The sequence below is a fragment of the Ranitomeya imitator genome, chromosome 8 (genome assembly GCF_032444005.1).
Source record: "Ranitomeya imitator isolate aRanImi1 chromosome 8, aRanImi1.pri, whole genome shotgun sequence".
Taxonomy (NCBI): Eukaryota; Metazoa; Chordata; class Amphibia; order Anura; family Dendrobatidae; genus Ranitomeya; species Ranitomeya imitator.
The window spans coordinates 3973766-4001249 of NC_091289.1; the positions used below are offsets into that span (position 1 = coordinate 3973766).

Below are 27484 nucleotides of genomic sequence, written 5' to 3' on the forward strand. Positions count from 1 at the left end.
AGTGCTGGCTATATGGGTGTCCCGGGTTGGACCCCACCAGTGCTGGGTATGTGGGTGTCCCGGGTTGGACCCCATCAGTGCTGGCTATATGGGTGTCCCGGGTTGGACCCCACCTGTGCTGGGTATGTGGGTGTCCCGGGTTGGACCCCATCAGTGCTGGCTATATGGGTGTCCCTGGGTTGGACCCCAGCATTGCTGGCTATATGGGTGTCCCGGATTGGACCCCACCAGTGCTGGCTACATGGGTGTCCCGGGTTGGACCTGCCTATCGGACATACTGTGTAATAATTCCTCATTTCCTCTAGAACAACAGCTGCTCGAGCCAAGGTTGTGAATGAGTGGGCAGCAGATGGAGGCGTCCTCTTAATGGGGTATGAGATGTACCGGCTCCTGTCCCTCAAGAAATCCTTCACAGTGGGTAGAAAGAAAAGGAGCAAGAAAGCAGCCGGGCCGGTGATTATTGACCTGGATGAGGAGGATCGGCAGCAAGAGATGCTAAAAGGTTGGTGGTGTTCTGGTCGCGGTGCTTCAGGAAGTCCCAGGAGAGACGTAGCTTGGACCCATCACCACATATCTCCCTAGTGTAGCTTCTTACTAACATCCCCTTTGTTCCTAGGGATGGAGAAGGCTTTGTCTCGGCCAGGCCCGGATGTGGTCATCTGTGATGAGGGCCATCGTATAAAGAACTGTCACGCCAGCACATCCCAAGCCCTGAAGAACATCCGGTCCAGGCGGCGGGTGGTCTTGACCGGATACCCTCTGCAGAACAACCTCATTGAGTACTGGTGCATGGTGGACTTTGTGCGACCGGACTTTCTGGGCACCAGGCAAGAGTTCAGTAACATGTTTGAGCGGCCCATCCTGAATGGTCAATGTACGGACAGTACGCCGCAGGACAAGCGGCTGATGAGGTACCGCAGCCACGTGCTCCACAGCCTGCTGGAAGGCTTCGTACAGAGGTGAGGATGGGGCACCACTCGCTGGCTGGGCTTATAGGGGCCTCCTGCAGGGGCACGAGGGCAGCAGGATCCCAGGAATGCATACGATTTTCTGGATTATTGGAAAATCTGAACATACATAGCACACATGTATTCCCTCACCTCATAGTCCGGCACGTGGTGTGTCAGATCTGGGGTCAATTCATGGGCGCTTTAGTATCACTAAACTCATGAGGTGCCTCGACCCTCATCTGACCTGTGCCGGACGATCAGATGATTTTCTGATATTAGGATTAATGTTCGGAAGCTGCAGACCTACGTAACGCTCTGATATCGGTGCACTGTTTTGATGGAATTGTCCAGTCCTGGGCTCTGAGGCTACTGTTCTCTGTTTTCACCTGTGTGGTGTAGGCGTGGGCATACAGTTTTAAAGGCGCAGCTCCCCTCTAAAGAAGAACATGTGATCCTGGTTCGTCTGTCCCCGATACAGCGGGCGCTGTACACAGAGTTCATGAACAGGTTCCGGGATGCTGGGAACAGTGGATGGCTCGGGCTCAACCCGCTGAAAGCTTTCTGTGTCTGCTGCAAGGTGAGCGCTGATTCTGAGAGTTAGTACAGTGGTGACGGTCCGGACCCTCACACCGCCTTGTCATGTCCAGCAGCGTTCATATAGTGGTAACAATCCGGACCCTCAAACCGCCCCCTGTCAGGTCTGACAGTGTTCATACCGTTCCTTGTCAGGTCCGACAGTGGTGATAGTCCGCACCCTGACACCGCCCCGTCAGGTCCGGCAGTGGTGACGGTCTGGACCCTCACACCATGACTTGTCAGGTCCAGCAGTGGTGACGGTCCACACCCTCACACCATGACTTGTCAGGTCCGGCAGTGGTGACGGTCCGGACCCTCACACCGCCCCCTGTCAAGTCCGGCAGTGGTGACGATCTGGACCCTCACACCATGACTTGTCAGGTCCAGCAGTGGTGACGGTCCGCACCCTCACACCATGACTTGTCAGGTCCGGCAGTGGTGACTGTCCGGACCCTCACACCGCCCCCTGTCAGGTCCGGCAGTGGTGACGATCTGGACCCTCACACCATGACTTGTCAGGTCCGGCAGTGGTGACGGTCAGCACACTCACACCATGACTTGTCAGGTCCAGCAGTGGTGACGGTCCGCACCCTCACACCATGACTTGTCAGGTCCGGCAGTGGTGACGGTCTGGACCCTCACACCATGACTTGTCAGGTCCGGCAGTGGTGACGGTCTGGACCCTCACACCATGACTTGTCAGGTCCGGCAGTGATGACGGTCTGCACCCTTACACCACGACTTGTCAGGTCCAGCAGTGGTGACGGTTTGCACCCTCACACCACGACTTGTCAGGTCTGGCAGTGGTGACGGTCCGCACCCTCACACCACGACTTGTCAGGTCCGGCAGTGATGACGGTCTGCACCCTTACACCACGACTTGTCAGGTCCAGCAGTGGTGACGGTCTGGACCCTCACACCATGACTTGTCAGGTCCGGCAGTGATGACGGTCTGCACCCTTACACCACGACTTGTCAGGTCCAGCAGTGGTGACGGTCTGCACCCTCACACTACGAATTGTCAGGTCCGGCAGTGGTGACGGTCCGCACCCTCACACCACGACTTGTCAGGTCCGGCAGTGGTGACGGTCCGCACCCTCACACCATGACTTGTCAGGTCCGACAGTGGTGACTGTCTGCACCCTCACACCACGACTTATCAGGTCCGGCAGTGGTGACGGTCCGCACCCTCACACCACGACTTATCAGGTCCGGCAGTGGTGACGGTCTGCACCCTCACACCACGACTTGTCAGGTCCAGCAGTTTTGACGGTCCAGACCCTCACACCACGACTTGTCAGGTCCAGCAGTGGTGACGGTCCAGACCCTCACACCATGACTTGTCAGGTCCGGCAGTGTTCATACAGTGGATGTGACTACGTTTTCTCCTTCCAGATCTGGAATCATCCGGACGTTTTGTACGAGGCTCTGCAGAAGGAGAACTTGGCCAATGAACAGGATTTGGATGTTGATGATCTCGGAACAAACACCCGATGTCAGACCCAGGGATCAAAAGTCAAAGTGGAAACTGGGGCATTAGGGGCCCTTATGGGCGAGGCAGCCAATAGCAAACTTCTGCAAGGCATGGGCTTCCATCCCGGCCAGGAGAAAGCCAACCAAGTTGTTACGTATGAGTGGGTGAGTGCCCGGACCTCCGCCTGCTCGCCTCCGTGTACCGGGTGGCAGGGCTGCGGCACATCACGTCGCCCTCTGTTTCCCCTTTACATGTTATTACAGTGCTACATTTCCCCTGCACCCCCACAAATTTTAAAATCAGCAGTGACCCCGTTGTGGGATCATTGACAGTCTGTTCCTTTCTGTCGTCTTCAGGCCAAAGAGATTCTGTGTGACTACCAAACGGGCGTCCTGACAAACTCCCCAAAGATGGTCCTGCTGTTCCACCTCATTGAGGAAAGCATGAAACTGGGAGACAAGATCCTGGTGTTCAGGTGTGTGGTCCTGGGAGATACCTGGGGGCGAGCAGTGATTCTGGGAGATGGGCGTGCACTGCTCCTGGGGGATACCTGGGGGCGAGCAGTGATTCTGGGAGGTGGGCGTGCAGTGCTCCTGGGGGATATCTGGGGGCGAGCAGTGATTCTGGGAGGTGGGCGTGCACTGCTCCTGGGGATACCTGGGGCCCGAGCAGTGATTCTGGGAGGTGGGCGTGCAGTGCTCCTGGGGATACCTGGGGGCGAGCAGTGATTCTGGGAGGTGGGCGTGCACTGCTCCTGGGGATACCTGGGGCCCGAGCAGTGATTCTAGGAGGGGGGCGTGCACTGCTCCTGGGGGATACCTGGGGGCGAGCAGTGATTCTGGGAGATGGGCGTGCACTGCTCCTGGGGATACCTGGGGCCCGAGCAGTGATTCTAGGAGGGGGGCGTGCACTGCTCCTGGGGGATACCTGGGGGCCGAGCAGTGATTCTGGGAGATGGGCGTGCACTGCTCCTGGGGGATACCTGGGGGCCGAGCAGTGATTCTGGGAGGTTGGCGTGCACTGCTCCTGGGGATACCTGGGGGCCGAGCAGTGATTCTGGGAGGTGGGCGTGCACTGCTCCTGGGGATACCTGGGGGCCGAGCAGTGATTTTGGGAGATGGGCGTGCAGTGCTCCTGGGGGATACCTGGGGGCCGAGCAGTGATTCTGGGAGGTGGGCGTGCACTGCTCCTGGGGGATACCTGGGGGCCGAGCAGTGATTCTGGGAGATGGGCGTGCAGTGCTCCTGGGGGATACCTGGGGGCCGAGCAGTGATTCTGGGAGGTGGGCGTGCACTGCTCCTGGGGATACCTGGGGGCGAGCAGTGATTCTGGGAGGTTGGCGTGCACTGCTCCTGGGGGATACCTGGGGGCGAGCAGTGATTCTGGGAGGTGGATGTGCACTGCTCCTGGGGATACCTGGGGGCGAGCAGTGATTCTGGGAGGTGGACGTGCACTGCTCCTGGGGGATACCTGGGGGCGAGCAGTGATTCTGGGAGGTGGGCGTGCACTGCTCCTGGGGATACCTGGGGGCCGAGCAGTGATTCTGGGAGATGGGCGTGCACTGCTCCTGGGGGATACCTGGGGGCGAGCAGTGATTCTGGGAGATGGGCGTGCACTGCTCCTGGGGGATACCTGGGGGCGAGCAGTGATTCTGGGAGATGGGCGTGCAGTGCTCCTGGGGGCGAGTAGTGATTCTGGGAGGTGGACGACGTGCACTGCTCCTGGGGGATACCTGGGGGCGAGCAGTGATTCTGGGAGGTGGATGTGCACTGCTCCTGGGGGATACCTGGGGGCGAGCAGTGATTCTGGGAGGTGGGCGTGCACTGCTCCTGGGAGATACCTGGGGGCAAGCAGTGATTCTGGGAGGTGGACGTGCACTGCTCCTGGGGGCCGAGCAGTGATTCTGGGGGATACTAGGTGGGCTTGCAGTGTTTCTGGGGGATATATTGGGGCTGTGCAGTGGTTCAGGGAGGTGGACGTGCACTGCTCCTAGGGGATACCTGGGGGCCGAGCAGTGATTCTTGGAGGTGGACGTCCACTGCTCCTGGGGGATACCTGGGGGCCGAGCAGTGATTCTGGGAGGTGGGCGTGCACTGCTCCTGGGGGATACCTGGGGGCCGAGCAGTGATTCTGGGAGATGGACGTGCACTGCTCCTGGGGGATACCTGGGGGCCGAGCAGTGATTCTGGGAGGTGGACGTGCACTGCTCCTGGGGGATATCTGGGGGCGAGCAGTGATTCTGGGAGGTGGGCGTGCATTGCTCCTGGGGGATACCTGGGGGCCGAGCAGTGATTCTGGAAGGTGGGCGTGCACTGCTCCTGGGGGATACCTGGGGGCCGAGCAGTGATTCTGGGAGATGGACGTGCACTGCTCCTGGGGGATACCTGGGGGCCGAGCAGTGATTCTGGGAGGTGGGCGTGCACTGCTCCTGGGGGATACCTGGGGGCCGAGCAGTGATTCTGGGAGATGGACGTGCACTGCTCCTGGGGGATATCTGGGGCCGAGCAGTGATTCTGGGAGGTGGGCGTGCACTGCTCCTGGGGGATACCTGGGGGCCGAGCAGTGATTCTGGAAGGTGGGCGTGCACTGCTCCTGGGGGATACCTGGGGGCCGAGCAGTGATTCTGGGAGATGGACGTGCACTGCTCCTGGGGGATACCTGGGGGCCGAGCAGTGATTCTGGGAGGTGGGCGTGCACTGCTCCTGGGGGATACCTGGGGGCCGAGCAGTGATTCTGGGAGGTGGGCGTGCACTGCTCCTGGGGGATACCTGGGGGCGAGCAGCGATTCTGGGAGGTGGGCGTGCACTGCTCCTGGGGGATACCTGGGGGCCGAGCAGTGATTCTGGGAGATGGACGTGCACTGCTCCTGGGGGATACCTGGGGGCCGAGCAGTGATTCTGGGAGGTGGGCGTGCACTGCTCCTGGGGGATACCTGGGGGCCGAGCAGTGATTCTGGGAGGTGGACGTGCACTGCTCCTGGGGGATACCTGGGGGCCGAGCAGTGATTCTGGGAGGTGGGCGTGCACTGCTCCTGGGGGATACCTGGGGGCGAGCAGTGATTCTGGGAGGTGGACGTGCACTGCTCCTGGGGGATACCTGGGGGCGAGCAGTGATTCTGGGGGATACTAGGTGGGCTTGCAGTGATTGTGGGGGATACATTGGGGCTGTGCAGTGGTTCAGGGAGGTGGGGTGCAGGGCCCCTGGGTAATGATGGGGACCGTGCAGTCGTCTGGTTTGCAGCTTTTGAGCTCACAGCCTTTCTCTTGCAGTCAGAGCTTGTCAACACTTTCCATCATTGAAGATTTTTTATCGAAGAGGCCGATGCCCGTCGCTCCGGGGAAGGAAAGTCAAGACAGGAACACCTGGGTCAGGAACGTCAACTACTACAGTGAGTGCCGCCTGGTGCAGCGCCCCCATCCTGTAATAAATGATGGGGTGTGCCTCACCAAGCATTAACCCTTCCCAGCAGAGACGGCCCCTGTCATTAACCCTTCCCAGCAGAGATTGCCCCTGTCATTAACCCTTCCCAGCAGAGATGGCCCCTGTCATTAACCCTTCCCAGCGGAGACGGCCCCTGTCATTAACCCTTCCCAGCAGAGATGGCTCCTGTCATTAACCCTTCCCAGCAGAGATGGCCTCTGTCATTAACCCTTCCCAGCAGAGATAAATCCTGTCATTAACCCTACCCAGCAGAGATGGCCTCTGTCATTAACCCTTCCCAGCAGAGATGGCTCCTGTCATTAACCCTTCCCAGCAGAGATGGCTCCTGTCATTAACCCTTCCCAGCAGAGATGGCCTCTGTCATTAACCCTTCCCAGCAGAGATAAATCCTGTCATTAACCCTTCCCAGCAGAGATAGCCCCTGTCGTTAACCCTTCCCAGCAGAGATTGCCCCTGTCGTTAACCCTTCCCAGCAGAGATTGCCCCTGTCGTTAACCCTTCCCAGCAGAGATTGCCCCTGTCGTTAACCCTTCCCAGCAGAGATTGCCCCTGTCGTTAACCCTTCCCAGCAGAGATTGCCCCTGTCGTTAACCCTTCCCAGCAGAGATTGCCCCTGTCGTTAACCCTTCCCAGCAGAGATGGCTCCTGTCGTTAACCCTTCCCAGCAGAGATGGCCTCTGTCGTTAACCCTTCCCAGCAGAGATGGCCTCTGTCATTAACCCTTCCCAGCAGAGATAAATCCTGTCATTAACCCTTCCCAGCAGAGATAGCCCCTGTCGTTAACCCTTTCCAGCAGAGATTGCCCCTGTCGTTAACCCTTCCCAGCAGAGATTGCCCCTGTCGTTAACCCTTCCCAGCAGAGATTGCCCCTGTCGTTAACCCTTCCCAGCAGAGATGGCTCCTGTCGTTAACCCTTCCCAGCAGAGATGGCCTCTGTCATTAACCCTTCCCAGCAGAGATGGCCTCTGTCATTAACCCTTCCCAGCAGAGATGGCTCCTGTCATTAACCCTTCCCAGCAGAGATGGCTCCTGTCATTAACCCTTCCCAGCAGAGATGGCTCCTGTCATTAACCCTTCCCAGCAGAGATGGCTCCTGTCATTAACCCTTCCCAGCAGAGATGGCTCCTGTCATTAACCCTTCCCAGCAGAGATGGATCCTGTCATTAACCCTTCGCTCACACCCTGATAGGAGCAATAGAGCATGACTTGGTTTAGCGTCCTCTGCTGACATCTAGTGGCCACTGCTGAAACTGCATCATAAAGTTTAGTGTGTTTTCATTTGATGTTTATTAGGGAAGGATCTGATTTGTCAGGAGACCTCCGACGTCACCTCTGTATTTTTTCATTGCTTTCTACTCGTCTTCTCCTTTATCAGGATTGGATGGAAGCACTTCGGCCTCAGAACGGGAGAGGTTAATAAATCAGTTTAACGATCCCGGTAATGAGAATGTCTGGCTGTTCCTGTTGTCCACCCGGTGAGTGGGGGAGGGGCAGGCCTTGTCAGACAATGATGGATCTTTTTCCATCAGTCAGGAGCTGACAACAGCAGTTTTTTTTCCAGTGCCGGCTGCCTGGGTGTCAACCTGATTGGCGCTAACCGAGTGGTCGTGTTTGATGCCTCGTGGAACCCGTGTCATGACGCCCAGGCCGTGTGCCGCGTCTACAGATATGGCCAGCGGAAACCTTGTCACATTTACCGCCTAGTGTCTGACTTCACCTTAGAAAGGAAGATATACGACCGGCAGATCACCAAGCAGGGCATGTCAGGTGAGTGTGCGGCTGACGGTGACACACCGTGTCCTGCGCCCCGGGGAGGTAACGCCACCGTCTCTCTCCAGATCGTGTGGTCGATGACCTGAACCCAGATGTAAACTTCACCCGACGAGAAGTGGAGAATCTGCTGCATTTTGTGGAAGAGGAACCGGATCTGTCCCGTCAGCACCTGGATCCCGAGAAATTCAATGAGACTGTGCTGCAGAAAGCTTGTACGGCGTATCCTCAGCTGATCACCAAGGTGAGCCGCCCCTGGCACCGCCGCCCCGACCATGGGGGAGACTTGCGTCCTGCACCCCGGCCCATCGCATGCAGTCATTCATAATGTCCGCGCATTGTTCCATCATCATCTTCGCTCTCGTCTGCAGGATCCTTTCCAACACGAATCTCTTCTCCTGGATCGTAAGGAACAAAAACTGACTCTGGCTGAGAAGAAAGCGGCAAAACGCAGCTATGAGGAGGAGAAGAGGGCATCTGTGCCCTACACCCGACCATCCTATACCCAGTACTACCCGGCACCAGACCACAACCTGGCAAACATCCCAGCTTTCAGCCAGAGGAACTGGTGAGGGAGCAGGAGCCGACAAGATGCGCACGGTGTCTGTAGCTTAATCAGCTCACTGTCTTTATGTTTGATCCCAGGCGGCCATTGCTGAAGGGCGACGATCGGCCGGTGGCCAGTGTCCGACCTCTGCAGTCCACACCAATCCCCATGATGCCCCGGCACATTCCTGTCGGCCATGGTTCTGCCTCCGGCTCTGTCCCTTCCTTTAACTTCCCTGTGAACTACCTTCAGAGGGCGGGGGTCATTGTTCAGAAGGTGGTCACCACCACGGGTAGGTGCTGGAGCCAGCGGTCTCATGGGGTCACTGTGGTGGGCAGCTCAGATTGCTTTTATGCTGAGACCCTCCGTCCATATTCTGATGGTCTCTCTTGTAGATATTGTAATACCGGGAATGACGACATCCACGGACGTGCAGGCGCGAATCAGTGCGGGCGAGAGCATTCACGTTATCCGGGGAACAAAAGGTGAGGAGAGCCTGCTGACCATTAGTGACTTGCTAAGACGTCTTTGAAATTCCTCATTATTTATAAGATCTCTGCTTGCTGGCAGCTGATTGCAGCATTTAGGACAGTAGTGAGATTTGTGATCACACAGGATTCCTTACCCTGATAGATAACAATAAGCCTTCGTATTTATTGACAGCAAGCAGAGATCTTGGAAATAAGAAACGGAATCACGAAGTTACTAGAAAGTAGCAGAAGGCCTAATAACTCTGCGGTATCGCTCAGCTTTGTTATCCTCTTCATTTCAGGAACGTACATCCGTACCAGTGACGGGCGGATATTCGCCATCAGGTCAAGCAGCAAACAGAAAAGTTCTGAACTGCGGCGTTCGTTGCAGTTAGGTAATACGCCGCCCTCTCATTCCTCAGCCCCAGTATTGCAGCCGATCTACTCTCCCTGACACCGAGGACTTACTTGTCTTGTCTCTGTTTCCATCTGCAGGTGCCCAGGGCCCGGGCCAAGGTCAGCCAGTGCCCTATGTGAGTAATGGGCGTCATACGTCTAGCTCCCCTTCCCAGGACCGCGAGGAGCCATCACGACCGCTCTCTCCAGACAGCCCACAGATTCTGAGCGAGCTGCAGCAGTATGCACAGGCCACGGGGCCACGCAGCTCACAGAGTGCCCCCCAGCTCCCGATCCCCAACATTCATCCTCACGGTGTGATTCAGGTGCCCAAAATACAGTCCAGAAAGCGCAAAGAGCTGCCGGACCAGTCCAGCCAGTGGTCGTCCAGTAAGCGGCACCCCTTCAGCCAGCTGCCTTTCCCCGGTTTGGCAGGCTTTGGCGTCACTCCCTCCTCGCTGAATCACAGCTTATCAAGGGCAGCGAACTCTGTGTATATGGGGGCCGGCGGTGGTGCTCCCCACTTTCAGCTGCCCTCCTTGCTATCGGACCCACAGTTAGGTCTCCCGATGGTTCCTGACCCCCTACTGCCCCCCACCTCAGGCACCTCCTCAGCCTCCTCCAGTGTGCCCCCGTACCTTCTGCCCCCGTCCTTCTCTATGCCCTTCACACAGTCATTGCCCGCTCAGACACGAATGTTTGCCCCATTTCCATCTTCAATGCTGAACCGAGGTCTCTCCACTAACAGCGCGGCTTCGACCTTCCCTGGCTACCTCTCCTCCCAGCCCGGCTACCAACCTCCAGCTGCCGGAGCTGCTTCCCGCTCCCTTCCTCTGGGCGAGGGCGAGCTGGAGTCCAGCGAGGAGGATGGGAAAGACGATGACGTGGTGGAGGTACCAGGGCAGTGAGGACTCGGTGCCGATAGGCATTGGCAGAGGACTGTGCCTCCCCCCACTCCGCTGGATCTTCAGTTGTGGGGGGTACCGCTCCAGGGCCCTGACTAAGCGCTGCGGGGGCAACAAGCACAGTTTCATCATTCTTGTCATTCCACAGGGAAGGGGACAGGACGGGGGGCACCTCCCCTCTCCTCAGGACTAATGACCTAAATGAGTGTCGGTTGTCAGACTTCCAGAGAAACTCAACTTCCTAAACACTTTCCTACACCGTCAGGATGGTCTGGGACGCCGTCCTGCACAGGGAACGGCCATTGTAGTCACACGTCCACCATCGTAGAGCGGCACTGAGCCGCCGTCAGTGAGGGAGGATCGTGCGCCGATGTGGGGGGTTTGTACGCTCCGCCAGAGGTCAGGTCCGTGCGCAGACGCCCCGCTCGCCCGACGCTTTCCTGCGTGTAGTCAGTGACTCGTTGGATGTCGCAGGAAGTCGCCTCTAGAGAAGTTCTGCTGCATTAAGTTTAGTTGCAGATTTGTCAGGCAGGTTGTAAAGCGCACCCCCAGCAGGGAGGGGTTTATACGTTGCGGTTTGTCAGGTATTTTACTGTATTTCCTTTTAAATCTTATTTTTTTATTGTACGTTTTACCTCGTCACCTGATATAAAGTACAGAGACCGACATCAATTTTGGGCACAGTGTTAATATAGGAGGTGGGGTGAGGGGAAAGGGATGGAAATCTGTCGCTCGCACACCCCCTGGTTGCTGCGCCATTCCTGGGGGACGATTCCTCTGTCACGTCCACATTATACATGAAAGGGGCACAATGCACTGATCACGGGGGCCCGATCTCTAGACATCCCCCCCGGGCTCAGCGGCTCCTCTGCTGCCATGTGCTCGGTGTGAAAGGGGCGGCTGACCGCTCAGTCTCTGTAGCTAAGCCAGACCCCTCTGTAGCTAAGCCAGACCCCTGCGTCTGCGAATTGGCCGTGACCGAGGAGGCGGCTGGGTTAGCTGTGGAAATGCGCAGCTATCCTCACACTGCGCAGGTCACTATTACGGACCCAAAAAGGAGAAGGATGATGGGAGATCACAGGACGGAGATGTCACTCGTCTGCAAGTGATGGAAACTAAATTGTCACAACCTCTGGATTCTCCAGTCCAGAGTTAGAACCTCGTGCAGAAATCCTGGCACCATCGGCCTCAGCTGCTGTCACTGACATTATTAATGTCGTCTGAGGGAGGTTCTGCTGCTGATTGTACAAATCATCAGGATCCTCTGCCGGCAGCTTCCATGTGACCACCGACCAATGGCGTCCCTGATGGCAAGACCAGAGACGCTGCAGCCACAGGAGACAAGTCTGGAGACGCTGCAGCCACGGGAGACAAGTCTGGAGACGCTGCAGCCACGGGAGACAAGTCCAGTGACGCTGCAGCCACGGGAGACAAGTCTGGAGATGCTGCAGCCACGGAAGACAAGTCTGGAGACGCTGCAGCCACGGGAGACAAGTCTGGAAATGCTGCAGCCACGGGAGAGAAATCCAGAAATGCTGCAGCCACGGGAGAGAAATCCTGAAATGCTGCAGCTAGGGCTTCAGGTCTAGGTCACACTGGTGGCTCACAGTAGTGCGAGGAACATGTGGCCTGGACGTGTCGCGCTAAATACTGGTCTAGGAACACTGGAGAAATGGACACTGTTTCCACCAACAAATTAACATCGAGATGTTAGTGCACCTGAAATGAAGACAGGATGGGTCCGGCTATCGAATATTATGTTACGCACACGTCTCCTGATATTTTGTGTAGACTCTGACGCCTCAAGCTCAATATATGACATATAACTTCACTTGCAGTACACATTAGATCAATCATGGATCCACTGGTGCGGCCATTTTACAACACAACCAAAGGTTGCATATTCCTTGTACTTCCTGCATGGCCTAAACCTGCTCCCGTGGCTGCAGCGTCTCCAGACTTGTCTCCCACGGCTGCAGTATCTCTGGACTTGTCTCCCGTGGCTGTAGTGTCCCTGGACTTGTGTTTCTTAGCTGCAACGTCTCTGGACTTGTCCCCTGTGGCTGCAGTGTCTCCTGACTTGTCTCCTGTGGCTGCAGCGTCTCCAGACTTGTCTCCCACGGCTGCAGTATCTCTGGACTTGTCTCCCGTGGCTGCAGTGTCCCTGGACTTGTGTTTCTTAGCTGCAACGTCTCTGGACTTGTCTCCTGTGGCTGCAGTGTCTCCGGACGGACTTGTCTCCCGTGGCTGCAGCGGCTCCGGACTTGTCTCCCGTGGCTGCAGCGGCTCCGGACTTGTCTTCCGTGGCTGCAGCGTCTCCGGACTTGTCTCCCGTGGCTGCAGCAGCTCCGGACTTGTCTCCCGTGGCTGCAGGGTCTCCGGACTTGTGTTCCTTAGCTGCAACGTCTCCGGACTTGTCTCCTGTGGCTGCAGCATCTCCAGACTTGTCTCCCGTGGCTGCAGCATCTCCGGCCTTGTCTCCCGTGGCTGCAGCGTCTCCGGACTTGTCTCCCACGGCTGCAGTGTCTCTGGACTTGTCTCCTGTGGCTGCAGCATCTCCAGACTTGTCTCCCGTGGCTGCAGCATCTCCAGACTTGTCTCCCATGGCTGCAGCGTCTCCGGACTTGTCTCCTGTGGCTGCAGCGCCGCCGTACTTGTCTCCTGTGGCTGCAGCGTCTCCAGGCTTGTCCCTGTGGCTGCAGCGCCGCCGTACTTGTCTCCTGTGGCTGCAGTGTCTCTGGACTTGTCTCCTGTGGCTGCAGCGTCTCCAGGCTTGTCCCTGTGGCTGCAGCGCCGCCGTACTTGTCTCCTGTGGCTGCAGCGTCTCCAGGCTTGTCCCTGTGGCTGCAGCGCCGCCGTACTTGTCTCCTGTGGCTGCAGTGTCTCTGGACTTGTCTCCTGTGGCTGCAGCGTCTCCAGGCTTGTCCCTGTGGCTGCAGCGCCGCCGTACTTGTCTCCTGTGGCTGCAGCGTCTCCAGGCTTGTCCCTGTGGCTTCAGCGCCGCCGTACTTGTCTCCTGTGGCTGCAGTGTCTCTGGACTTGTCTCCTGTGGCTGCAGCGCCGCCGGACTTGTCTCCTATGGCTGCAGTGTCTCTGGACTTGTCTCCTGTGGCTGCAGCGCCGCCGGACTTGTCGCCATCGAGCACATCAGGGACGTCATTGGTCGGTGATTACACGGGAGCTGCGAGCAGCAGACTCTGAGGATTTCCTTCCTCAAGCGACTATTAATAACCTCAGTGACAGCAGCCGAGGCCGGAGGTGTCGGGATTTCTGCACGAGGCTCAGACTCTGGACTGAAGAATCCAGAGGTTGTAAATATCGTTCCAATTTTTCCATCATTTTTTGATCAGTTACGTCTGCGGTGATTTCATGTGTAATACTTTCAACTGGACAAATCCTGATATCCTATATGGCAGAGGTGCGTGGGATCCACACAGCAGCCGTGATCAGTGGCGGCAGCAGCGCGGAGCGGCCACGGGGATCATCCTCAGATACAACCAAGTAATGGCTGAGCAGCAGCGAGGACTAGTCCTGACCGGTGAGGGGGACGTGCTGTGTCGAAAACCCTCCATAGTTGCAGGACTCAATCCTGTCTTATGGTGTTAAATAAATGTTTAACTCTTTGCCCTTTCCAAATGTGACGGGTAGATTACTGACGATCAAATGGCTTTAAATTCCTAATAAAATCCTAAACCGAACTATACAAAAATAAGATTCAGGGTTCATATTCCGCGATATGGCGGTCCTATCTGGGATACGCGGTCCTGTCTGCGATATGGCGGTCCTGTCTGTGATACGGCGGTCCTGTTAGTGATATGGCGGTACTGTCTGCGATATGGCGGTCCCATCTGTGACAGCGGTCCTGTCTGCAATACGGCGGTCCTGTTAGTGATATGGCGGTACTGTCTGCGATATGGCGGTCCTATCTGTGATGCGCGGTCCTGTCTACGATATGGCGGTCCTGTCTGTGATCCGGCGGTCCTGTTAGTGATATGGCGGTCCCATCTGTGACAGCGGTCCTGTTTAGTGATATGGTGGTCCTCTCTACGATACGGCGGTCCCATCTGTGACAGCGGTCCTCTCTGCAATACGGCGGTCCCATCTGTGACAGCGGTCCTGTTTAGTGATATGGCGGTCCTGTCTGCGATACGGCGGTCCCATCTGTGACAGCGGTCCTGTTAGTGATATGGCGGTCCTGTCTGCGATACGGCGGTCCTGTTAGTGATATGGCGGTCCTGTCTGCGATACGGCGGTCCCTTCTGTGACAGCAGTCCTGTTAGTGATATGGCGGTCCTGTCTGCGATACGGCGGTCCCATCTGTGACAGCGGTCCTGTTAGTGATATGGCGGTCCTGTCTGCGATACGGCGGTCCTGTTAGTGATATGGCGGTCCTGTCTGCGATACGGCGGTCCTGTTAGTGATATGGCAGTCCTGTCTGCGATACGCCGTCCCTTCTGTGACAGCGGTCCCATCTGTGACAGCGGTCCTGTCTGCGATACGGTGGTCCCATCTGTGACAGTGGTCCTGTTAGTGATATGGCGGTCCTGTCTGCGATACGGTGGTCCCATCTGCGATACGGTGGTCCCATCTGTGACAGTGGTCCTGTTAGTGATATGGCGGTCCTGTCTGCGATACGGCGGTCCCTTCTGTGACAGCAGTCCTGTTAGTGATATGGCGGTCCTGTCTGCAATACGGCGGTCCTGTTAGTGATATGGCGGTCCTGTCTGCGATACGGCGGTCCTGTTAGTGATATGGCGGTCCTGTCTGCGATACGGCGGTCCTGTTAGTGATATGGCAGTCCTGTCTGCGATACGCCGTCCCTTCTGTGACAGCGGTCCCATCTGTGACAGCGGTCCTGTCTGCGATACGGCGGTCCCATCTGCGATACGGTGGTCCCATCTGTGACAGCGGTCCTGTCTGCGATACGGCGGTCCTGTCTGCGATACGGTGGTCCCATCTGTGACAGTGGTCCTGTTAGTGATATGGCGGTCCTGTCTGCGATACGCCGTCCCTTCTGTGACAGCGGTCCCATCTGTGACAGCGGTCCTGTCTGCGATACGGCGGTCCCATCTGCGATACGGTGGTCCCATCTGTGACAGTGGTCCTGTTAGTGATATGGCGGTCCTGTCTGCGATACGGCGGTCCTGTTAGTGATCTGGCGGTCCTGTCTGCGATACAGTGGTCCCACGTGATCTGTCTTTGGACAGACTGCAGTTAACCCCCGTACTGCCGCAGCTCTTAGAACACTAGTTAGTAGGTAGACGCTCAGGATCTCCCGGTGATGTCCGGTCATTTTTTGACCTTGGGTTCCTCGACGTTGTAACATCTCTCACAAATTTGCCAAATACAACGTTTGCAGCAAACCTCGGCCAGGGACAGCGGAGAGGAGCCGGCACCTCCACCACCGCGCGGACATGACGACTCTGCTCCGGGACCTCGGCGCGGTGTCAGGACGGTCATTATACCGCCACTCACCTCTGTTTATAGATATCTATTTATTTCTTTGGTCTCGTGCCCCATTGTCATTTTTTTAAAGCATATATATATAAGAAAAAAAAATGGCCCAATTACTGGAGGCTCCATGTGCTGCGGTGACGACGCCTTTATCAATTCCTTTTTTGTAAAATAAATGTTAAATCTTGAAAAAAAGAAAAAAACCCAGAAACATCGTCTGTCAGTAATTCCTCTAATGCGGGAGGCAAATATATCTGTGCACAGCAAAGTTTTCACCTCCCAGCATGCAACTCACCAGAACACAGGAATGCTGGGAGATTACAGCTCCAAAGTATCAGAATGGTGAGTGCAGCTCTGGGTTATACTACAGGAGGGAACTCAGGATAAATAATGTAATGTATGTACACAGTGACTGCACCAGCAGAGTAATGAGTGCAGCTCTGGAGTATAATACAGGATGTAACTCAGGATCAGTAATGTAATGTATGTACACAGTGACTGCACCAGCAGAATAGTGAGTGCAGCTCTGGGGTATAATACAGGATGTAACTCAGGATCAGTAATGTATGTACACAGTGACTGCACCAGCAGAATAGTGAGTGCAGCTCTGAGGTATAATACAGGATGTAACTCAGGATAAGTAATGTAATGTATGTACACAGTGACTGCACCAGCAGAATAGTGAGTGCAGCTCTGGGGTATAATACAGGATGTATCTCAGGATCAGTAATGTAATGTATGTACACAGTGACTGTACCAGCAGAATAGTGAGTGCAGCTCTGAAGTATAATACAGGATGTATCTCAGGATCAGTAATGTAATGTATGTACACAGTGACTGCACCAGCAGAATAGTGAGTGCAGCTCTGGAGTATAAGGCTGGGTTCACATTGCGTTAATGGGAAAGCGCTAACGGACAGCGTTGCACGGTGAAATTAACGCCGTGCAACGCGTCCGTTAGCGCGCCCATTCACAGCAATGGGAACGCGCAGCACTAGCGCGTGCCATGTTCGGCACGCGCTATGCGAAGCGCCGGTGTTTCCTGGCGCGCCGCGGACGCTGCTTGCAGCGTCCGAGGCGCGCCCGCTGTCCGTTCCCCGCTCTCGCAGACCGGGGATCTGCGAGAGCGGGGACGTTACCGCGACCCCGGGACGCGGCCCCATTAAAAACATTGCGTTGGCGCAACCCGCTAGCGCTAAACGGGTTGCACTAACGCAATATGAACCTAACCTAATACAGGATGTAACTCTGGATCAGTAATGTAATGTATGTACACAGTGACTGCACCAGCAGAATAGTGAATGCAGCTCTGGAGTATAATACAGGATGTAACCCAGGATCAGTAATGTATGTACACAGTGACTGCACCAGCAGAATAGTGAGTGCAGCTCTGGAGTATAATACAGGAGGTAATTCAGGATCAGTAATGTAATGTATGTACACAGTGACTGCACCAGCAGAATAGTGAGTGCAGCTCTGGAGTATAATACAGGAGGTAACTCAGGATCAGTAATGTATGTACACAGTGACTGCACCAGCAGAATAGTGAGTGCAGCTCTGGAGTATAATGCAGGAGGTAATTCAGGATCAGTAATGTAATGTATGTACACAGTGACTGCACCAGCAGAATAGTGAGTGCAGCTCTGGAGTATAATACAGGAGGCAACTCAGGATCAGTAATGTAATGTATGTACACAGTGACTGCACCAGCAGAATAGTGAGTGCAGCTCTGGAGTATAATACAGGAGGTAATTCAGGATCAGTAATGTAATGTATGTACACAGTGACTGCACAAGCAGAATAGTGAATGCAGCTCTGGAGTATAATACAGGATGTAACCCAGGATCAGTAATGTATGTACACAGTGACTGCACCAGCAGAATAGTGAGTGCAGCTCTGGAGTATAATACAGGAGGTAATTCAGGATCAGTAATGTAATGTATGTACACAGTGACTGCACCAGCAGAATAGTGAGTGCAGCTCTGGAGTATAATACAGGAGGTAACTCAGGATCAGTAATGTAATGTATGTACACAGTGACTGCACCAGCAGAATAGTGAGTGCAGCTCTGGAGTATAATACAGGAGGTAATTCAGGATCAGTAATGTATGTACACAGTGACTGCACCAGCAGAATAGTGAGTGCAGCTCTGGAGTATAATACAGGAGGCAACTCAGGATCAGTAATGTAATGTATGTACACAGTGACTGCACCAGCAGAATAGTGAGTGCAGCTCTGGAGTATAATACAGGAGGTAATTCAGGATCAGTAATGTAATGTATGTACACAGTGACTGCACAAGCAGAATAGTGAGTGCAGCTCTGGGATATAATACAGGAGGTAACTCGGGATCAGTAATGTATGTACACAGTGACTGCACCAGCAGAATAGTGAGTGCAGCTCTTGGGTATAATACAGGAGGTAACTTGATCAGTAATGTAATGTATGTACACAGTGACTGCACCAGCAGAATAGTGAGTGCAGCTCTGGGGTATAATACAGGAGGTAACTCAGGATCAGTAATGTAATGTATGTACACAGTGACTGCACCAGCAGAATAGTGAGTGCAGCTCTGGGTTATAATACAGGATGTAACTCAGGATCAGTAATGTAATGTATCTACACAGTGACTGCACCAGCAGAATAGTGAGCTGAGTGCAGCTCTGGAGTATAACACAGGATGTAATTCAGGATCAGTAATGTAATGTATGTACACAGTGACTGCACCAGCAGAATAGTGAGCTGAGTGCAGCTCTGGAGTATAACACAGGATGTAATTCAGGATCAGTAATGTAATGTATGTACACAGTGACTGCACCAGCAGAATAGTGAGTGCAGCTCTGCGGTATAATACACGATGTAACTCAGGATCAGTAATGTAATGTATGTACACAGTGACTGCTCCAGCAGAATAGTGAGTGCAGCTCTGGGGTATAATACACGATGTAACTCAGGATCAGTAATGTATGTACACAGTGACTGCACCAGCAGAATAGTGAGTGCAGCTCTGGGGTATAATACAGGATGTAACTCAGGATCAGTAATGTAATGTATGTACACAGTGACTGCACCAGCAGAATAGTGAGTGCAGCTCTGGAGTATAATACAGGATGTAACTCAGGATCAGTAATACAGGAGGTAACTCAGGATCAGTAATGTATGTACACAGTGACTGCACAAGCAGAATAGTGAATGGAGCTCTGGAGAATAATACAGGATGTAACTCAGGATAAGTAATGTAATGTATGTACACAGTGACTGCACCAGCAGAATAGTGAGTGCAGCTCTAGGGTATAATACACGATGTAACTCAGGATCAGTAATGTAATGTATGTACACAGTGACTGCACCAGCAGAATAGTGAGTGCAGCTCTAGGGTATAATACACGATGTAACTCAGGATCAGTAATGTATGTACACAGTGACTGCACCAGCAGAATAGTGAGTGGAGCTCTGGAGAATAATACAGGATGTAACTCAGGATAAGTAATGTAATGTATGTACACAGTGACTGCACCAGCAGAATAGTGAGTGCAGCTCTAGGGTATAATACACGATGTAACTCAGGATCAGTAATGTATGTACACAGTGACTGCACAAGCAGAATAGTGAGTGGAGCTCTGGAGAATAATAAAGGATGTAACTCAGGATAAGTAATGTAATGTATGTACACAGTGACTGCACCAGCAGAATAGTGAGTGCAGCTCTAGGGTATAATACACGATGTAACTCAGGATCAGTAATGTAATGTATGTACACAGTGACTGCACCAGCAGAATAGTGAGTGCAGCTCTAGGGTATAATACACGATGTAACTCAGGATCAGTAATGTATGTACACAGTGACTGCACCAGCAGAATAGTGAGTGGAGCTCTGGAGAATAATACAGGATGTAACTCAGGATCAGTAATGTATGTACACAGTGACTGCACCAGCAGAATAGTGAGTGCAGCTCTGCGGTATAATACACGATGTAACTCAGGATCAGTAATGTATGTACACAGTGACTGCTCCAGCAGAATAGTGAGTGCAGCTCTGGGGTATAATACACGATGTAACTCAGGATCAGTAATGTATGTACACAGTGACTGCACCAGCAGAATAGTGAGTGCAGCTCTGGGGTATAATACAGGATGTAACTCAGGATCAGTAATGTAATGTATGTACACAGTGACTGCACCAGCAGAATAGTGAGTGCAGCTCTGGAGTATAATACAGGATGTAACTCAGGATCAGTAATACAGGAGGTAACTCAGGATCAGTAATGTATGTACACAGTGACTGCACAAGCAGAATAGTGAGTGGAGCTCTGGAGAATAATACAGGATGTAACTCAGGATAAGTAATGTAATGTATGTACACAGTGACTGCACCAGCAGAATAGTGAGTGCAGCTCTAGGGTATAATACACGATGTAACTCAGGATCAGTAATGTATGTACACAGTGACTGCACAAGCAGAATAGTGAGTGGAGCTCTGGAGAATAATACAGGATGTAACTCAGGATAAGTAATGTAATGTATGTACACAGTGACTGCACCAGCAGAATAGTGAGTGCAGCTCTGGGGTATAATACAGGATGTAACTCAGGATCAGTAATGTAATGTATGTACACAGTGACTGCACCAGCAGAATAGTGAGTGCAGCTCTGGAGTATAATACAGGATGTAACTCAGGATCAGTAATACAGGAGGTAACTCAGGATCAGTAATGTATGTACACAGTGACTGCACAAGCAGAATAGTGAGTGGAGCTCTGGAGAATAATACAGGATGTAACTCAGGATAAGTAATGTAATGTATGTACACAGTGACTGCACCAGCAGAATAGTGAGTGCAGCTCTAGGGTATAATACACGATGTAACTCAGGATCAGTAATGTAATGTATGTACACAGTGACTGCACCAGCAGAATAGTGAGTGCAGCTCTAGGGTATAATACACGATGTAACTCAGGATCAGTAATGTATGTACACAGTGACTGCACCAGCAGAATAGTGAGTGCAGCTCTGGGGTATAATACACGATGTAACTCAGGAACAGTAATGTAATGTATGTACACAGTGACCGCACCAGCAGAATAGCATACTTCCCAACCGTCCCGGATCCAGCGGGACTGTCCTGATTTTGACAGTCAGCCCCGCGATCCCGGGCGGGACATTAGTTATCCCGCACTGGTTGGGAGTGTGTAATAACACCCGGTCAGCTGCACCCGCAGAGCAGCACACCACATATTGGCTGCTCTGCGCACAGGACCTGTGATAAAGTCACAGGATGGGAGGAGTCAGGGGGTCACATGATTGGGAGGACCTCTGTGTACAGGACTCTGCTGGTTGTCATGACGCTGGAGGAGGGTAAGCGTATATGTGAGGTCAGGAGGTGTTTATGGAGCGCCCCCAAGGGCTAGGGGTTACTCGGTACCGGGCCCTTCGGTTTTCATCAGGGATGTCACGGTGGCTGACCCGGTTTGTGGCCCTAGGGGACACCTGTGGTATTCGTTCAGGGTGACCAACGCTGCTTAGGGATCCGCTGGGGTGATGTTTTGGCAGCTAGATGGTATACCTTCCCGCAGGTGAAGTATGTCCCCAGGGCTTCCCAGAGTGTAGATAGTGGATGGTGGATGATGTAAGGCGCAGTGAATAACGAGGACACAAGGTTGCAGTCTCTTTACCTTTTACTGAAGGCTTCAGCATCCACAGTCCAGGGTAGGGACCACAGGGCAGGCAGGGTCCGGGCGGTCTGAAGGCAAATCCAGAGTCCCCTTATCCAGGTGGAATTCAATAGCCTTCCTCTAGCGCCTGAGTGTTGTAGTTCCTCCCTGCTGAGCAACTCAGTAAGGTCCTCACAACTATTGTAGGTGTTAAGTCTCTTTCTGTCCCCCTGATGGATAGGACAAACCCGTATGACTGGTGGCCTGAGGCTTTTTATAGGGACCCTAGAGATGCCCCGGCCTCCACAAGTTGCCACCGTGCCTCCTGGGTATATGGCCGAGCAGCCAACGTGGAATCAACTGTCCTGCCAGTCTCCGAAGTAAAGCATAGAGATCCTTACTCCCTCGGTGTTCTGGCTATCAGTACTGCGCTTCAGAAGGAGGCAGCCTGCTTCTAGCTGGTCTCCCTCTGATGTTCCTCTCCTTTTGCTATGACTTTGTTTCTCACTCACTGCAACACAATTCCTTTCAATGTCCCTTTCTTTGGATGCTGCCGCACGTGGGGCAGGCGCAGCTCCGTGAACCCTCGTTCTCCCGCAGACCGCAGTCTGCTCTCCTCTCCTCCTTCTCACTAACTTTCTCTCCCGACCACCAGTTTTACCTAATTGTGAGGAGTGCCTTAATAGATAGAAGCATGGCTCCCCCTGGCGGCCTGGAGTGTGAAGTGTGTATTGTGGTTGTGATACCTGGACAGAAGATCTCCTTCATTGCCCTCAGACGTAACATCACTCCCCCTGGTGGAAGAATAACATTACTGCAACGACCAGGACTCTGGGGCGTTGCATTTACAGTGTGGATGTAGCAGAGCCGCGTACGTACGAGGTCTACGGATTGGAGCAGCGTGTGAAAGGTGTGCGGAGCGGAGTAGTGTGTGTAAGAGGTGTACGGAGCTGTGTGCATGAGGTGTACGGAGCTCAGCCGCGTATGTACGAGGTCTACGGATTGGAGCAGCGTGTGAAAGGTGTGCGGAGCGGAGTAGTGTGTGTAAGAGGTGTACGGAGCTGTGTGCATGAGGTGTACGGAGCTCAGCCACGTGTGTACAAGGTCTACGGATTGGAGCAGCGTGTGAAAGGTGTGCGGAGCGGAGTAGTGTGTGTAAGAGGTGTACGGAGCTGTGTGCATGAGGTGTACGGAGCACAGCCACGTGTGTACGAGGTCTACGGATTGGAGCAGCGTGTGAAAGGTGTACGGAGTGGAATCGTGTATGTAAGAGGTGTACGGAGCCGTGTGTACGAGGTGTATGGAGCACAGCTGCGTGTATGCGAGGTGTACAGAGTATAGCAGCGTGTGAAAGGTGTATGGAGCAGAGTCGTGTGTGTAAGACGTGTACGGAGCACAGCCGCGTGTATACGAGGTGTACGGAGCGGAGCAGCATGTGAAAGGTGTATGGAGCAGAGTCCTGTGTGTAAGATGTGTACGAGATGTATGGAGATGAGCCGTGTGTGTATGAGGTGTACGAAGCGGAGCCGCCTGTGCAAGGTGTAGGGAGCGGAGTCATGTGTACGAGGTGTATGGAGCGGAGTTGCATGTGTACGAGGTGTACGGAGCGGACGCTGGCTGTGTCAGATCGGAGCAGATATTGCTCCTCGCTCTGACACTGACTGGCACAGGAGACACGGAGGGGTCTTTATCAGTGGCGTATCACCGCTGCAGCGACGACGTGGGCAGTCGGCGGCACAGCTGGATGACACCATTCAGCGCCGTGGGAGTGGAAGCTGCCGGCTGCAGCGAGGGTGCGCGGTGAAAGGTGTGTGTGTGTAGTGATGGAAAAGGCAATGATGGGGGTCGGGTAACTTTGTGTGGCCATTATACTGTACCCAGCATTGTGTGCGGCCATTATACTGTATGAAGCATCGTGTGGGGCCATTATACTGTGCCCAGCATTCTGTGGGGTCATTATACTGTATGGAGCATCGTGTGGGGCCAGTATACTTGTGACGCTGTAAGAATCTGGCTGCACTCGGATGTCACCCGAGTGCAGTCCGATTAGAGCATGTAGATTCAAACGGAGATTGGACCCACTGGACCGTGATGACGAACCCCTCTCGGACGAGCTGACCAGGTGGACCGCCCCCTATACAGGGAGAGTTAGGGGCAGGCCCGTGAGGGACTATCGCCACGGAAGCTGCAGGGTCGACTGAGAACAGATGGGAACACAGCAGGCACAGACGGGAAAGAGGGAACAGAAAGGAAATACTGAGACAAGGGAGAAGATGGGAACGCTACAGAGGCACGGAGACTGGCAGGACAATATGGAGAGACCGAGGCTGACGGGAGCAAGGAAAAGATATAGGAGCCGGGCAGGTACCGCAGAGGAAAAGGAACTGAAGGAACAAGGCAGGAACACAGGAAACAGGCAGGCACTGCAGAGGGCGGAGGAGACCCAAAGTCAGAGAGCTAGGAACGCACAGAGACCACAGGTGGCCAGAAGCACTTGTAAACACAAATGAACATCAGGCACAGAGGAGCAGCAGGAAGCAGTTTACATAGCAGCATGGGAGCTACTTCCGGGTTACAGTCCTCCAGGATGACAGAGAGGACAGGAAAGAGCGCCAACAGAGGAATCAGATGTGCGTACGCGCAGAGCTGAATGCGGCGCGCGCGCACCCGGCGAGCTGCAGTGGGGAGAGGAGGCGGCAGCAACGGCATGACAATACTGTACAAAGCATCATGTCGGGCTATTATACTGTATGGACCATCATGTAGGGCAAGTATACTGTACGCAGCATCATGTGGGGCCATTATACAGTATGGAGCATAATGTGGCCATTATACAGTATGGAGCATCATGTGGAGCCATTATACAGTAAGTAGCATCATGTGTGGCCATTATACAGTATGGAGCATCATGTGTGGCCATTATACAGTATGGAGCATAGTGTGTAGCCATTATACAGTATGGAGCACTGTGTGGCCATTATACAGTATGGAGCACTGTGTGGCCAATATACAGTATGGAGCATCATGTGGAGCCATTATACATTATGGAACATCATGTGTGGCCATTATACAGTATGCAGCATCATGTGGGCCCATTATACTGTATGGAGCATCACGTGGGGCCAGTACACTGTATGGAGCATCATGTGTGGCCATTATACAGTATGGAGCATCACGTGGGGCCAGTACACTGTATGCAGCATCATGGGGGGCCATTATACAGTATGGAGCATCACGTGGGGCCAGTACACTGTATGCAGCATCATGGGGGGCCATTATACAGTATGGAGCATCACGTGGGGCCAGTACACTGTACGCAGCATCATTTGGGGACATTATACAGTATGGAGCACTGTGTGGCCATTATACAGTATACTGTATGCAGCATCATTTGGGGCCATTATACAGGATGAGCATCATGTGGGGTCATTATACAGTATGGAGCATCATGTGTGGCCATTATACGGTATGGAGCATCACGTGGGGCCAGTACACTGTACGCAGCATCATTTGGGGCCATTATACAGTATGGAGCATCATGTGTGGCCATTATACAGTATGGAGCATCATTTGGGGCCATTATACAGTATGGAGCATCATGTGTGGCCATTATACAGTATGGAGCATCATGTGTGGCCATTATACAGTATGAAGCATCACGTGGGGCCAGTATACTGTATGCAGCATCATTTGGGGCCATTATACAGTATGGAGCATCATGTGTGGCCATTATACAGTATGGAGCATCACGTGGGGCCAGTACACTGTACGCAGCATCATTTGCTTACATTATACAGTATGGAGCATCATTTGGGGCCATTATACAGTATGGAGCATCATTTGGGGCCATTATACAGTATGGAGCATCATGTGTGGCCATTGTACAGTATGGAGCATCACGTGGGACCAGTATACTGTATGCAGCATCATTTGGGCCCATTATACAGTATGGAGCATCATGTGTGGCCATTATACAGTATGGAGCATCATGTGTGGCCATTATACAGAATGGAGCATCATGTGTGGCCATTATACAGTATGGAGCATCATGTGGGGTCATTATACAGTATGGAGCATCATTTGGGGCAATTATACAGTATGGAGCATCATGTGTGGCCATTATACAGTATGGAGCATCATGTGTGGCCATTATACAGTATGGAGCATCACGTGGGCCAGTATACTGTATGCAGCATCATTTGGGGCCATTATACAGTATGGAGCATCATGTGTGGCCATTATACAGTATGGAGCATCACGTGAGGCCAGTATACTGTATGCAGCATCATTTGGGGCCATTATACAGGATGAGCATCATGTGGGGTCATTATACAGTATGGAGCATCATGTGTGGCCATTATACAGTATGGAGCATCACGTGGGGCCAGTATACTGTACGCAGCATAATTTGGGTCATTATACAGTACTAGATTGTGGCCCGATTCTAACACATCGGGTATTCTAGAATATGCATGTCCCCGTTATCAGAGACGCGGGATTTCTAGGACAGAAAGACAAACAGAAAAACCCTTAGACAATTGCCCAGCCAAGTAGTATAGTGCCCAGCCACGTAGTATATTGCCCAGCCATGTAGTATACAGCACAGAGCCACGTAGTATATTGCCCAGCCACGTAGTTCACATAATATATTGGCCAGCCACGTAGTATACAGCACAGAGTCACATAGTATACTGCCCAGTCACGTAGTATACTGCCCAGCCACGTAGTATATTGCCCTGCCACGTAGTATATTGCCCAGCCACGTAGTATATTGCCCTGCCACGTAGTATATTGCCCAGCCACGTAGTATATTGCCCAGCCACGTAGTATACAGCACAGAGCCCAGTATACGTGCCCAGCCACGTAGTATATTGCCCAGTCACGTAGTATATTGCCCAGCCACGTAGTATATTTCCCAGCCACGTAGTATATTGCCCAGCCACGTAGTATATTGCCCAGCCACGTAGTATACAGCACAGAGCCACATAGTATATTGCCCAGCCACGTAGTATACTGCCCAGTCATGTAGTATACTACGATTGTGGCCCGATTCTAACGCATCGGATATTCTAGAATTTGCATGTCCCCGTAGTATATGGACAATGATGATTCCAGAATTCGCAGCAGATTGTGCCCGTCGCTGATTGGTCGAGGCAACCTTTATGACATCGTCGCCATGGCAACCATTATGACATCTACGTCGATACTGTGCCCGTCGCTGAATCAGAAACGTGGGATTTATACGTCCTTTATGACATCATCGTCGCTGTGCCCGTCGCTGATTGACTGGCGGCCTCGACCAATCAGAGACGCTGTATGTCTACGTCCTTTATGACATCATCGTCGCTGTGCCCGTCGCTGACTGCCTGGCGGCCTCGACCAATCAGAGACGCGGGATTTCCAGGACAGACAGACAGAAAGACAGACAGAAAGACAGACGGAAAAACCCTTAGACAATTATATATATAGAGATCCAGCATCATGTGGGCCCGTTATACTGTATGGAACATCATGTGGGCCCATTATACAGTATGGAGCACTGTGTGGCCAATATACAGTATGGAGCATCATGTGTGGCCATTATATAGTATGCAGCATCACGTGGGGCCAGTACACTGTATGCAGCATCATTTGGGGCCATTATACAGTATGGAGCATCATGTGTGGCCATTATACAGTATGGAGCATCATGTGTGGCCATTATACAGTATGCAGCATCATGTGGGCCTATTATACTGTATGGAGCTTCACGTGGGGCCAGTACACTGTATGCAGCATCATTGCGGGCCATTATATAGTATGGAGCATCATGTGTGGCCATTATACAGTATGGAGCATCATGTGTGGCCATTA

General features: G+C 53.2%; 1 protein-coding gene across 1 annotated transcript in view; it reads left to right on the forward strand.

The window, feature by feature from the left end:
* Positions 1-11201, forward strand: part of RAD54L2 (RAD54 like 2) — a 65124-nt gene extending 53923 nt beyond the window's left edge. Inside the window, exons 9-22 of the mRNA XM_069736056.1 lie at positions 306-502; positions 617-959; positions 1350-1527; positions 2922-3164; positions 3357-3475; positions 6270-6388; positions 7817-7916; positions 8003-8208; positions 8280-8455; positions 8583-8779; positions 8857-9050; positions 9154-9243; positions 9531-9623; positions 9724-11201. Of these exons, the coding sequence (XP_069592157.1) occupies positions 306-502; positions 617-959; positions 1350-1527; positions 2922-3164; positions 3357-3475; positions 6270-6388; positions 7817-7916; positions 8003-8208; positions 8280-8455; positions 8583-8779; positions 8857-9050; positions 9154-9243; positions 9531-9623; positions 9724-10532 (3064 nt within the window). The 3' untranslated portion in view covers positions 10533-11201. The remainder of the gene's footprint in view (positions 1-305; positions 503-616; positions 960-1349; positions 1528-2921; positions 3165-3356; positions 3476-6269; positions 6389-7816; positions 7917-8002; positions 8209-8279; positions 8456-8582; positions 8780-8856; positions 9051-9153; positions 9244-9530; positions 9624-9723) is intronic.
* Positions 11202-27484: the final 16283 nt, after the last annotated feature.